Source organism: Lycorma delicatula, chromosome 1, assembly GCF_047948215.1.
Source record: "Lycorma delicatula isolate Av1 chromosome 1, ASM4794821v1, whole genome shotgun sequence".
NCBI classification, from domain to species: domain Eukaryota; kingdom Metazoa; phylum Arthropoda; class Insecta; order Hemiptera; family Fulgoridae; genus Lycorma; species Lycorma delicatula.
Window position 1 is genome coordinate 315,390,802 of NC_134455.1, and position 14,871 is coordinate 315,405,672.

The window sequence follows — 14,871 nt, forward strand, 5'->3', positions numbered from 1 at the left end:
TGGCAAGGCTTTGGATTTTCTATGTTATGTACTATGAAATTCATTTCTCATTCTTATATAAAAAACGTGTGATGGTTATAATTAGCTCAGCTTGTAGTTACTTTACTTCTGATTTGTGATAATTATACCTTTATTTGGTTAAAAATTTTTATGCTTCATGAAAATCAGTTTTATTTTTATTAGGGTAATAAAACGATATACTGTGTAAAATTATTGATAAATTACTGACAGTACAAGAAAGTACTCATTGTTAAGGAGTACTAATAAAATATTTGTAATCAGAAAAGAAATTCTGTTAAGTTGCAATTTCATTGTGCCTTTTTAATATACATTAAATATAAGCTAGCAGATTGGTCTAATTGAAAATCCAAAAAACCTCAGATGAGTTGAGTAAACTTTTTGCCAGATTCCATGTCAGTTTATTACCACTATTGCTAGTATTTTAAATAATTTTATATATATATTATATTAATTTGTCTTTATTTATTAGGTACAGGAGTTTATGAGAAATAAAGCTGAACTAGAAAAACAACGAGAAGAAGAAGCAAATCAACTAAGGATAGCTAAGGAAAAAGAGTTAGCACGTTTACGTTCTATGCAAGAAAGAGCTGCTGATGTACAGGCACAAAAAGATGAAATTACTGCACAGAGGATTCAAGATGATGTACAGTACAGATAATTTTTAATTTTAATATGAATTATAAGTAGCCTATAGATTACTTTTTTAAAGTTTTAATGGATAATTTTAATTTAATTTTAAGTGTATGAGGGTCAGATAAATATAAACTAAACTTTTGTCTTCACAGCTCGGATACAAATATAAATGGGCTGGCGCAGTATTGATTGTGGATATGCGAGGAGAAAATGGATGGTGTAGCTGCTAAAGCATTCACATCTGTTTGGTTAGTAACATCATGTCAGAGCATCATCAGTTGCAAAATGTATTATTGTGCAGTTTCTCATTAATGAGAGTGTCAAATACTCCAAAAAGTTTAATTAGACTGCATGTGTAGTTCGGAGATGTCATATTGTCATTTCCTAAGTCTATGACTGATTCAGCAAATTTAAATGTTGTCGTGAAGTTGTAGAAAATGATTTACAATAGATTTTCAAATAAAAGTGTGACAATAACACAACAGTCAATCTATCATCCATGACCTCATTGAAGATGAGTGGCACCTTACAGTTGATGAGATTGTTTCAAAAGTGGGTATCAGTCATGGATGCGTCTGTTCCATTATCTCAAAGCAAGTTGGTTCACAAAGTCTGTGTGAGGTGATTTCTATCCCATAATCAGACTTCTAACATAAGTCTGTGTGGTGGGTTTAGATTCCAGAGTGACAACTTAGCAGAGGAATTAAGGTGCAATTGGCTCATGACACGTCCACATATTTTTTTATGAAGAAGGGATCCACAAGCACCCCACATCGAGAAAAAATATACAGAACTTCAGGAACACAACAGGAAAAGCAATAAATATGTTTTGTTCTGTTATTCTGCACTAATAAATGTTAAAAAAAGTCTGGTTTATATTTTACTGACTGAGTATATTAACTTAATATTCATAATTCATAACATTCATAATTATGTTAATCTATTAATAGAAAATGGTGTGTTGTTAAAGACGATAAATTTTAAATAAAATAATATTTGATGACATTATAATAATTTAAAACTAGTCAGAACCTTTTGAGGAAGCATTCACTAAGCATGGAAATAACGAAGGAGAAAATAGAAGAAGCTATGTTTTTTGATGTGGAACAGTTTATGTAAATTTCTACTTTAGAAAAGGTTAAGAGCTATAAATAACCTTAAAAATAATGTTTGAGGTAAAAAGCAAATAACATTAGCGGTAATGAAAAATGGAGGAAGTGTGACAATCATTTCCTTAGTTCTTCTTAATTCAGCAGGTATCAGAACAACTGGTCCTGAAACTATTGAACTGACATGTCTTCTTCATGGGCTTATGGTCCACTAAGAAAACTAGAAACTGGTAAGGTGTTGGTAAATGAATAGTTGCCTCAAGAGAAGATAAAAAACGAATTATCTATACAACTTTAATTATTACTGTTTTACCTCTTTATTTTAAATAAATAAAATAAAATTTATTTTAAATAAATAAATTTCAAAGGCATTAGTTTGTATACCAATATTTAACAAATTTTCCCTAAAATTATGTTAAAATGAGTTGTATCTAATTGAAAAAGTTATTTAAGAAACATCAATGTAGTTTCAGAAAAAAATTGTTAAATATACAGACAACAGAAGTACACAAGAAACAAATAGAAGTAATATACAAGTAAATAAAAATTTCTTTCATTTCATCCTCTAAAGCTATACCTAACGGTAGTATTTAAAAAAAAAAAGTAGAAGTAGTGCATAGTGGATCAGATTTTTATGATGTGGCAGATGCCAGAAAAATGCTTGGAATATAATATACTGTTTGCTATTTTATATTCTTAAATTTTAAGTTGGTATTTGATTACATCAGCTGAAAGAAATCTCCAAATATGATGCTACAACTTGCAATTAAAATGCTGTTTATTTCCTTATAAAATCCCTAGTTGTGTAGTTTATGGAACACAGAAAGAGCCTGCATGACAAGGAGAAAAGATCCAAATCAAATGAGTGGCATCAAATGACGAAGAATACATGGACCGAACCTGTAATGGAGGTTAAAGCTAATCATGGCTTAAATGTCATAGGGATATCGCTATATAAAATCTTAAAACTGAACACCATGTCTTATACATAAAGCACACAAAAAAAGATTTCTACCTATGAAATGGAATAGTTATTGAAACAAACTAGAGTGTGAGTTTGTACAAATAAGTTGTGAACTTATAATAAAGTAGTACTTAGAGGTTATGAGTTGAAACATTTAAAGTAGTTCTTTAAACATAATAAAGTTATGCAGTTCTAGCAGAAATAGACGGGGACGTAGGTAACGATAGCGATAACGATGAAGACATCAACCCGCCAAATCTTCCAGAAGTTTTAGCGGCAATGAGAACCGTTTGCCGGTTTCTCACAGAAACTGCTAATGAAGAAACAAAGAGTGTTTGTTTTGATTTAGAAAAGAACCTTCAAAAACTGTATTACAACACAAAATGTTCGAAACAAAGCAAAATAACCGATTTTTTGTAGAAAAAATCATTTTTACAGTTTTTCTCTATCTTCTTTTACTTTACCATATTTGTATTTATTATTGCATATTTTTGTTTTTTTATATTATTTTATTACAGGAATAAATTATTATTATTATTTTACTGTATTACAACGGTTATATATATATATATATATATATATATATATATATATACACACACACATACAGTAAATATCGTTTATAATGATCTCCAAGGAACCGACGATTTTAGGTCATTATAACCGTTGTAATACAGTAAAATAATAATAATAATAATAATAATAATAATAATAATATATATATATACGAGGTGTGATCAAAAAATACGGTGAATAATTTTTTATTAAAAAAAGTAATAAGGTTACATAGAATTCGATTTAATCTCCTTCAAAGTATTGTCCTTTGCTAGCAGTGCACTTATCCCAACGCTGACTCCATGACTGGAGGCATTTCTGGAAGGCGTCTTTCGGAAGGGCTTTCAGCTGCTCGGTCGTGGCCCTCTCAATGTCAGCAATGGTGTCAAAACGTTTTTCTTTAAGCACAGTTTTATTTTTTGGGAAGAGCCAAAAGTCGCATGGTGCTAAATCCGGTCAGTATGGCGGATGTGGACAGACAGGAACACTTTTTTCAGCCAAAAACTCGCGGATGAGAAGCGAGGTGTGACACGGCGCATTGTCGTGGTGAAGAAGGAAGCCATTGGTCCATTTTTCTGGTCGCTTTCTTCGTACGTCGTTTCGCAAACGTTGCAGTACACCCTTATAAAATTCAGAGTTTACTGTTGTTCCCCTTGGAACGAACTCTGATCGCACTATGCCCTCACTATCGAAAAAAACAACGAGCATGATCTTGATGTTGGATTTTGACTGACGTGCGTTTTTAGGGCGAGGAGATTAACTGGTTTTCCATTGGGAACTCTGCATTTTGGTCTCAGGGTCATAGCCATAGACCCAAATTTCATCTCCAGTTACAATTTTGGCCATGAAGTCCGGATCTGCATGAAGACGACCCTTCAACTCCGTGCAAATTGACACACGATTTTCCTTCTGTTCATCACTCAAAAGTCTGGGAACAAATTTTGCACTCACTCGTCTCATTTGCAATTCATTCGTTAAAATGCTTTGAACGGATCCGTACGAGATGTTAAGGTCTTCCGATAGCTCTCGAATAGTCATTCGCCTGTTTGAACGAACCATTGTTTCCACTTTTTGCACATTTTCAACTGTTTTTGAGGTTACTGGACGTCCCGCATGCTGCTCGTCTTCAACAGACTCATTTCCATTTTTAAATTGGTCATACCACTTGTACACAGTCTTCAAAGTTACCACATTATCGCCGTACACCGATCCTAACATTTCGTGAGCTTCTTTGACACTCTTTTGCAACTTAAAACAAAACTTAGTGTTAACGCATTGTTCAAAATCCATGTTGCGCGACAGACACAACCTCACTCTAGCGGCTCTGGCAGCTGACTGGCAAGCTCGAACGTGCTACAACTTGTCCTTGCCTGTCTCAGTTGATCACGCTATTGGACAAATTAGAGCATATGGATGTAGCGTCGGCAGTTGCCGCTATAAAAATTCATTCACCGTATTTTTTGATCACACCTTATACGAGTTGACAACACAGTTGCAGGACTACCCGTCACGTGGCTAAAGCCGCTTCCCGGGAAAGTCGTACAACTGTGGGTTGTTTCTGATGCGCACACACGCGGATATGGCGGTAGTAGCGGCAACGGTCAGTCTTAACTAAACTAATGTAATTTTACAACCGACATAGAACAAATTTCGCTTGTGCGGTCGCAGCAAGTGTAGCCGCAAGGCTTAATGCTCCAGGTACCGAGTCAACCGGGCGATCGAATTCGAGACCTAGCCAGACAAGTTACTCTTTTATTCGTTAAATATTATTCATTTATTTAATTCTAAAGTTCAGCTGTGGCGTCTCATTATAGCAGAGAACTACAATATCTGCGCGTCAGTGCTACACTAGCATTCCTTCCTGTGGTGATAAAGGTATACTATTAACGCAGTATGCGCACTTAGCCACTAGTTTAGATAGTTAGGATGGTGGTGTGATTTTGCAAAAATTTTATTTGTAAATATTCTTATTTTTTGTTAACAAATTTGCCTAAGAAAAATGCGACCTTAATTAAGCGAAATTTCTAGATATTGAGGGTGACCTTGTTCTACATCCTCACTCCCTTGTCCTTTAAGTTCGAAAATTATTGGCATCATTGCCCCATATAATAAGAAGTAATTTGACCAAGTTTGGTCAACATCAGTCCAGGAGTTCTGGAGATATAAGTTGAGACACCAAACACACATGTGTACATACAAACATACAGAAAATTTCCATCCGGTTTTTGATTTCCTTAGGTGTCAAAACATCAAGCTCTGGTGAAACCGCATATGCCCAAATTGGACCAATTACAGTATTTTTCCTTCTAGAGCTGTAGCTCTGCTATAGGGCTAGATGGGAAAGATGTGATGAGATTATATATATGAAGATATTTAAAAACTCTTTACATTTTATTGCTGTTTAATAATATATATTATTATATAAATACACAAAATTCTATAGAATTAATTTAAACTTCACAAAATTGAAAAATTTCTTCGTAAATTTGTACCTTATGATAACAGTACAAATTACTAGTTAAGTGCATATTTGATGTTTCAAAGAGCGCATACTGTTACAGAGAGAATTAAAAAAAATCTGTATCTGTATTAAGTTGACAGTTTTTCTAGAGAAATTCCAGTGTTTGAGGTAACATGTTACCTCTTAACATGAGGGCAGCACTATGTTAAGAGTTAGGAAACGAATGTATTTTAAATTTGTCATTCGATTATTTTTCAACACAGTCTTTTAGGGGACTGATTCTGAATTAGTTATATGAATTGATGTTATTTAAAATAAATATTTGATCCGGGTAAGCGATTAATGAAAAAAAGTAAAAATAATTAATTTTTTCTGTGCATTATAAATTACGATTTTTTCACTTGTATATTAATAGTTTTTCTTCACAAATTTTTTAAAAAAAGGTGGAAAGAAGATGGCGTCACAAAGAGAGAGAGGATGCATTGAGGCGTGTTAAAGAGAATGAGGAATTAAAGAAGGCTCGTCAGCAACAGGTAGAAGATAGAAGACGTTGTCAAGCTGTTGAAATACAGCGTGAAAAAGAGGAAACTGAGAAAATAGCTAGAGTCAATTTGGAAGCTATAAAGAGAGAACAGGAGGAACGAATGCGTAGATTATGTGTTAGTATAAATATTTTAATTGAAATTGATTTAATTTTTTGTAAATAAGTTTCATTAGTTCATTTTAATACTGATTAATCATTTGACAGGATAATGAAACTTTCACAGTTTCAGTTCCTTTGTTTTTCAGGATTCAAAAGTTTTCAAATTATGTTAACAATGATATTCAAATAAATTTCTCAAAAAAATTAAAGAAATCCAATTTTCTATAAAAATAAAGAAGACAACAAAAAGGCATCTCAACATCCATGTTGATGTTATTCAAGGCATAACAACATGGATGTTCCTTGTCTGTAGTTACCTGGAGACATCTTGATATCATCAATATGTCAATGTTTCTAATTAATAAAAAAATGTTTTTATTTTATATATTTACCATCTTTACTTTTTAAAAAAAAATTATAATTAGGACTTCGATTGGATTACTGGTACATATCTTCTTCCACATCCTAACAAATACATATCTTAATAGACGCCGGATCTTAACCGTTACAGATCTTTTCTTTTGATTTCCAATAAATCTATAGAAGTTCTATAAGATATGAATTCACTGTTAGTTAGAGAACTTATATTTTTCATTCGCTAAATGACTGTCATATTTTTAGTTGAAATGTGTGGTGTATACTGTATCATGGCATACAAATAACAGCTATGTAAACAGCCAAATAAGAGTATGAGAAACAAATATTGAACAGCAAATGAAATGGAATTTTCAAGGTATCTCTTGGCTTATGTTGGCATAAATGCTGTAATTATATTTATGTTAATTTGTATTTAAATGCATTAGTAAGTTAATATAGAGCATTTTATAATGTTAGTCATTAAGAAGTTGATTTATAATATGTTCATGTATCTAAGTCAAATCCAGTAAGCATTATAATTTATGAACAGTAGATAAAAATCATTTAGGCCTACCGTAAAAATATGGTTTTATTTTTAATGGTGGTTTAAAAAATATATAACATATATAAAACACTAAAATAAAAATAAAAAACATTTTTAACAGTAAAGCTAATTTTACAGATTTCTTTAAACAGTTTCTGTCATTTTATGATTAAATAATAATGTTCCTTAACAAAAATCCTACTAATGTAATAAAACAAAATTCTCCAATTGAGAGGTGTTTACTCCTTAGATTTTTATTCATTTTATAGATTCTTATTCTGGTTTTTTGTAGATTGTTATTCTGTTTTTTAATTAAAACGTTAAAATAATGTCACTTATAATTCAGAATTAAAACTGAAATTATTTATTTATTAGTCATAAATGAGCTGATTTGTTCCCATTTATTTACCTATGTACTCTAAATAATTTTGTGCAACATTTTATGAGCGTTACTGCTTTATGTTCTATAACATCCAAATTAACAAATTCATTTAAGTAATTAAATTACATCATCTTAATGTTCATCATTACTTTTATTGTTCATCAATATTGTTTTCAACAATATCTGGGTCATACTGAACTTAAAATGCCCTCTTATGAAAATTACTCCGTAAACGTTTTTAAAGTACTGTTTAGTGAAAACATTTCTTAAATCTTTTTTGGTAAATGACTTCAAAACTTCTATTTTATTCTGCTTTACTGACCTTAATCTTTTACTCTTGTTAAACCATATTTCTAAGCAAATGCTAGAGCATTATCTCCTTTTGTTATCTGTAGTGTACCCCTAACTATTCCTTATGTAATCTACATAACAAAAATTTGTATACTGACCTGGATAATGTATTTATTTTGTTTTCTTTACAATGGTGATCTTCATACATCTGCATAGGGCTGTAAGTGTACATCGGTGTAAGCCATGTTAATATATTAGAAATATTCCAGAAATTAGGGAAGATTTGGTACTCTATTGAATTTATTGGTGATAATAGAGGTGATATTTCAGTTGATTATCACTAAGTCCACATAATATCAACAAATAGTAAAGTAGTAATAAAATATAAATGTATTGAGTTCTGAACATCCATCAAATATCTTTACCAAAAGAACTGATAATTTTTTTATGTAATACTTATTGTACTTAGAGAACTAGTTCTGACATCTTCATGGTAAATTCTGTTATATATAGCATTAATTTAACTATGATTTCTTCTTAACAACAACAAAGCTAAAAAAATTTCAGGCACTAGTGACTTCACAATCGATAAAAAATATATCCCTGAAATATTCATTTTGGGTAACTATGACCAGTCTTGTTTTTCACAGATCAGATGAAGCTTACTGTGCAAACAATTATTTATTAATGGTTAAAAAGTTTTGTGTAAAATTAAAAAAAAATGTAAGGCTTTTAAATTTAAAAGAGCAAAAATTAGGCCAAATGTATAGTGGTTTTAAGGACAAAAATTGTTATTGTAAAAGCAAAATGTTGTTTATCTATAACAAATACAAGGTGTAAAAGCATTACTTTAAATTAATTAAAGAAATTAAAAAAGGAATTAAGAAATAAGTGGCTTTTTAGATTGCAAACATAAAATTCTAATGAAGTTATAGGATTTTAGATCCTAAAAGGTCAAAGGAAAATGATGCAGCAAATCGTAACATCTTTATCTTTTCACCTTGTATTGTTACTCCAGATCTAAATTGTTCTTAAATGCATCAATAAATGCTAGTTCTGTGTAAGATTAAAAAGAAATGGGGATTGGGAATATCCTTGTTGGACTCCCTTTTTTATTATGGCTTCTTTCTTATGTTCTTCAATTATTACTGTTGCTGTAAATGTTAGCAGTTGTTCTTCTATCTCTGTATTTGAACCTTAATTTTTTTTAAATGTTGAACATTTTATTCCAGTCTGACTTATGAAATGCCTTTTTTAGGTCTATAAATGCCAAGTATGTTGGTTTGTTTTTCTTTAATCTTCCTTCTACTATTAATCTGAGCACTAAAATTGCTTCCCTTGTCCCTATACTTTCCCTGAAACCAAACTGGTCTTCTACTAACATTTCTTCCACTTTCCACTCAATTCTTCTGTACAGAATTCTAGTTAAGATTTTTGATACATGGCTAGTTAAGCTAATTGTTCTGTATTCTTCACATTTATCTGCCCGTGCTTCCTTTGGTATCATGACTGTAACACTCTTTTTGAAGTCTGATGGAACTTCCTCTTATTCATAAATATTACACAACAGTTTGTATAATCTATTTATTGCTTTCTCACCTGCACTCTGCAGTAATTCTGTAGGTATTCCTTCTATTCCAGGAGCCTTTCTGCCATTCAAATCTTTTAATGCCTCTTAAATTCAGATCTTACTATTGTTTCTCTCCCTTCATCCTCTTTGACTTCCTCTTCTTCCTCTATAACACCAATTTCTAATTCATTTTCTCCGTATAACTCTTCAATATATTCCACCCACCTATCGACCTTTCCTTTTGTTTTATAAATCAGTGTACCATCTTTGTTTAAAACATTATTAGATTTTAATTTACATGCCACAAAATTTTCCTGAAAAAAATTAAACTTTCCTGTATGCTTCATCTATTTTAGCAATGTTCATTTCTGTTTCTACTTCTGAACCCTTTTGTTTAATCCACTCCTCTTTCATTAGTTTGCACTTCCTGGTTATAGTATTATAGCAGTTATAATTGTCGATAGTTCCTTTTACTTTCTTCATCACTAGCATTCTTATATTTTCCTTCTGAGTTGTCCTTCTCAAAAATCTTCTTTACCTCCTCTTCCTTAAGCTTCTTTAAATTCCACCGATTCATCTGACCCCTTTTCTTTAGGTTTTTAAACTCCAGTCTACATTTCATTATCACTAAATTATGGTCGCTATCATCAATGTGTCTGCTCCAGGGTAAGCTTTGCAGTCAACGAGTTGATTTCTAAATCTTTGCTTAACCATGATATAATCTGATACCTTGCAGTATCCCCTATCTTTTTCCATGTGTATATTCTTCTATTATAATTTTTAAACTGGGTGTTGGCAATTACTAAATAATACTTCGTGCAAAACTCTATAAGTTGGTCCCGTCTTTCATGCCTTTTGCCCAGCCCATATTCACCCACAATATTTCCTTCCTTGCTTTTTCCAATGCTTGCATTCCAATCTCCAACTATTATTTAGTTTTCATCCCCCTTTTATGTGGTTAATTGCTTTGTCAATTTCTTCGTATACACACTTTTACCTCATCATCAATCATGATGGATACTTGTAGGCATATAGACAGTAACAATTGTTGTTGGCTTAGGTTTTGATTTAATCCTTATTACAATGATTCTGTTGCTAAGTATTTTGAAATATTGTACTCTCTTCCCTATCTTCTTGTTCATTACGAATCCTACTCCTGCCTGCCCTTTATTTGAAGCTGTTTTAGTTGTTCTAAAATCACCTGATCAAAAGTGGTTTTCCTCTTCCCACCGAACCTTGCTTTGTCAATTTCTTCGTATACACACTTTTACCTCATCATCAATCATGATGGATACTTGTAGGCATATAGACAGTAACAATTGTTGTTGGCTTAGGTTTTGATTTAATCCTTATTACAATGATTCTGTTGCTAAGTATTTTGAAATATTGTACTCTCTTCCCTATCTTCTTGTTCATTACGAATCCTACTCCTGCCTGCCCTTTATTTGAAGCTGTTTTAGTTGTTCTAAAATCACCTGATCAAAAGTGGTTTTCCTCTTCCCACCGAACCTCACTAATTCCTACTACATCTACATTTAATCTACCCATTTCCTTCTTTCAGTTTTCTAATCTCTTTCCTTTTTTAGACTTCTAACATTCCATACTCCCACTCGTAGAATGTTATTTTCTAATTTTCTGATTATCCCTTCCTTAGTAGTCCCCACCTGGAGATCCGAACGGGGGACTAGTTTACCTCCGTAAATATTTTATCCAGGAAGGCGCCTCCATCTTTGTTATATGAAAATGCAGAGCGTTAAGTTTTCTTGGAAAAAAGCAGCTGTAGTTTTACATTGCTTTCAGCTGCGCAGTACTCAGAAGATTGAATGATGTTGATATGGTCGTTTAAGTCCTTCTGAACCTTTAACAAATACTGAAAGAGCTATTGTCCTCTTACTGGAATCATTCCTCAATCTGGCTCTCAACAGATATCTCTCTGATATGGTTGCACCTTTGGTCCAGCTACTCTGTATGACTGAGCACTCAAGCCCCCTCACTATCGACAAGGTCTCAAAATTCATAGAGGGAGGTTAATTATTTATGCAGTATATTACATGACAATGCAGAAATATAGTTATATTCTTGATATCATGAAATAGTGAGAAATATAATTAACAATTTACATATATTTTGTATTTATAAATGTTACAGGCAACTGATGAACACAGAATGACACTTCTGAAGCAAATAAATGAAAAAGAGAAAGAAAGAATAAAACAAAGACAGCAACAATTTCAAGAAGGTGTTGCAATTAAACTAGAGGAGAAAAAGAGAAATGAAATGTTGCATGACACTATGATAAAGAAAATGGCTCAGATAAGGTATTGCACAAAATCATTACTGTTGCTTTAAAAATATTTTTACTTATTTATATTTTAAAATTAAAATTTAACATCTCTCTCTCTTTCTCTCTCTATCCTTCTGGGATGTGTTAAAACATAAATATTTATTAATTTTTGTTTAAAAGAATCTTGTATTTAGCAAGTTTCATTTTTAGGCTTAAAATAAATAAAAGAATTGGAAGCAGCATATCAAATTTTTATTTACCTGTCCTTTTTTCCAAGCAAAGAGGGGAGCACCAGCCAAGTAATTATGTATAAAATGTTAAATTTTCTATAAGGTTTGGGTTTAATATGTGGCTATTATGGGTCTGTGGTATACATGTAACCTCTATAGGGGAATTACTCTCACATACATTCTATGTTGTATGACATAAGTCATGAATTACTGCATAAGTTGATGTGACATGAGTTATTTGTTCCATTTTTCTTAAAACGTCAAAACCAGTTTTTTAAATATTTACCAGATAAATGTGTAACATAAAAGTAACTAAAAATTATGATTGTATTTTATATCTAATTTACAAAACATTCATTTCTGAAGAAAAGAAAATTAAAGATAGATTGGATTTTCTGAAAAAATAATATTTTTAGTTAAATTCACAACATTAAGAATTTTTTTTTTATTTTAGCAAATAAAAATTTATAAATAAAATTGTTTTCACATGTTATGGATCAAGTATCAACAAATAATACAAGGCATTTTTTTGTAAAAATACTAAAACCAGTTAACCTTCTATTTGGGAAACAATCTACTAAAATCAAACTAGAAGCAACTCTAAAAATTATGAAATAATGTAGCCCAGAATAAATTCACATGATATGAAGTACAATATATTGTAGGTTGTTTAAATTACTTCTATAGATTAGATTAAAAACAATCAGATTTGTAAAGAGGATATCCCATGATATTACCCAGCATATATGTAAATGGTACTTTATATGACTCACTTTTTTAATGGGTAGCTGAATATCTGAGGACCTTTTTTGTGTTAGCAAATGTATTTATAATTTTTCTGGTAAAGAATTCTGAATTTTCAGAAAGTTATTGGAGATGTGGAATAAGTGTGGGTCTGTCCCATACTAAACTGCAATTTGATAAATTTTTTTTTAAGGAACTATACCTATAAAAAAAGTAAAAAAAAATAGTTTTTTATTGTGTATCGCTTTTCTTACTAGCTCCATCAGATGAAGCTATTACATATCTCACCTACATACAGTTTGAAAGTGTAATAATTCAAAATTGTCCCCACTTTTTGAACGTAATAAACAATACATGTACTATGAATTTGAAACAATCTGTAAGATTACATTTTATGTTTAAATATGGACCAACTGAGAGGTAACATACCAATTGAGAGATCCATTATTTTTATTTGTTGGGAGAAAGCCTTATAGAATTAGAATTTATGCAGCAAACTTCAAATTTAATGAATGTTAAATAATTAAACATTTCTGCATTATTTATTTATTAATTTTTTTTTTGACAAGAAAATAAAATTCTGCGTGCAATAAAATTTATTAATTTGTAAGAGAATTATAACAAAAACATAAAAATGTTAAATAATAAATTCTGTGGCATGTTATTTAACATGCTATAATTTTACTCCCATCAGACGTAATTGAACTAGTTTACTAATGTGCAAGATTATATGTCAATGGATTGAACCATGATTCTCAAGACATGCTTATGCAGATTTAAAATATTTTAAGTATTAGAAATGTTGTTAATTTTAACTACATCTATAGTAATGTCAAGGGAATAAGAATTCACTCCTTGCCAACAACTTTTTTCCCACAAATACGCTTTATGAAAAATTGAGTTCTTATACAGTATAAACTTCTGATTTTTTAGTTTCAATTCTCATTAGAATTGATACTGATCAATTAGATTAGATTAGATTAGATATCCAAAACAATTCATTACTTGTTTTGGATCAGGATATCTAACTCGTCATATTAAATTTATATTTGATGAAAGATATTATTACATTTTTATATCTAGCTTATTAAATAAGGTAGTTGATTAAGTATTTAAAAACTAGGAGACATTTCTTAGGTGTTCAGAAACTGACAAAATGATCTGATCGTCATTAAAAAAAACTAAAAAAGTACCTGTTTTTGTAATCTTTTTATGCTCTCTCATTTCCACTTTTTCTAGTATTAGTTGGGAAGGATTTTATACTTATACCTGTCCTTCCTGATGCTAATATAATAGAGAGAATAAAATATGGAAATTTACAATGTGAAAAAATGTTGTTTTTATGTTAGAATTGGATTAAACTTTGTAAACTAACATAAGTTGTTAATATGTATATGATATTACTACTAGTTTAATTATACAATGAAATTTAATTGAGTCAAATAAATATTTTGTGTTACAGATCCCATCGTGTTCCTGAAAAATACGTACGTGAAGTTGAAAGACAATTAAAATTAAATGAATAAATTTAAAATTGATAAAAAATAATGATACACTTCTTTATGGGTTGGCTGATTTGATTTTAATATGTAGCTTACTTTGGATAATTTTATATCACCAAAATATAATTAATTACTTCTTTTTTATGTGAATGCATCTTGCGTGAATATTAATAATGTATTTTGAAATGAAATCTTAATTTTTTTTGTAGTAAATGTGTTTTTTTTTTGTTTAAATGGGAGTTTTTAAATGAATAACATCTTTCCATCTCTTACATTATTTTAATTAAATACATTGTTTAAATTCTTCTTCTTCTTCTCCTTCTTCTCCTTCTCCTTCTTCTTCTTTTTCTTCTTCTTTTTCTTCTACTTTTTCTTTTTCTTCCTATTCTTCTTCTTTTAACAAAAATTATTTGTGATAAAAATAGACTGCACATTGAAAAAACTGTTAAACACAATATGCAAGGGTGTAAGGGCTCTTGCCATGTAATATTACACAGAACACTTATAATAGAGTCATCAAGAAATACATATCAACTTTATCATATTAACCAAAAATTAAAAATAATATCATAAAAAAATTA

General features: G+C 30.6%; 1 protein-coding gene across 1 annotated transcript in view; it reads left to right on the forward strand.

The window, feature by feature from the left end:
- The window catches only part of LOC142317872 (cilia- and flagella-associated protein 45-like), a 34,227-nt gene extending 19,913 nt beyond the window's left edge, over positions 1 to 14,314 (forward strand). Inside the window, exons 5-8 of the mRNA XM_075354417.1 lie at positions 491 to 664; positions 6,187 to 6,402; positions 11,679 to 11,848; positions 14,251 to 14,314. Coding sequence (XP_075210532.1) covers positions 491 to 664; positions 6,187 to 6,402; positions 11,679 to 11,848; positions 14,251 to 14,314 — 624 coding nt within the window. The remainder of the gene's footprint in view (positions 1 to 490; positions 665 to 6,186; positions 6,403 to 11,678; positions 11,849 to 14,250) is intronic.
- Positions 14,315 to 14,871: the final 557 nt, after the last annotated feature.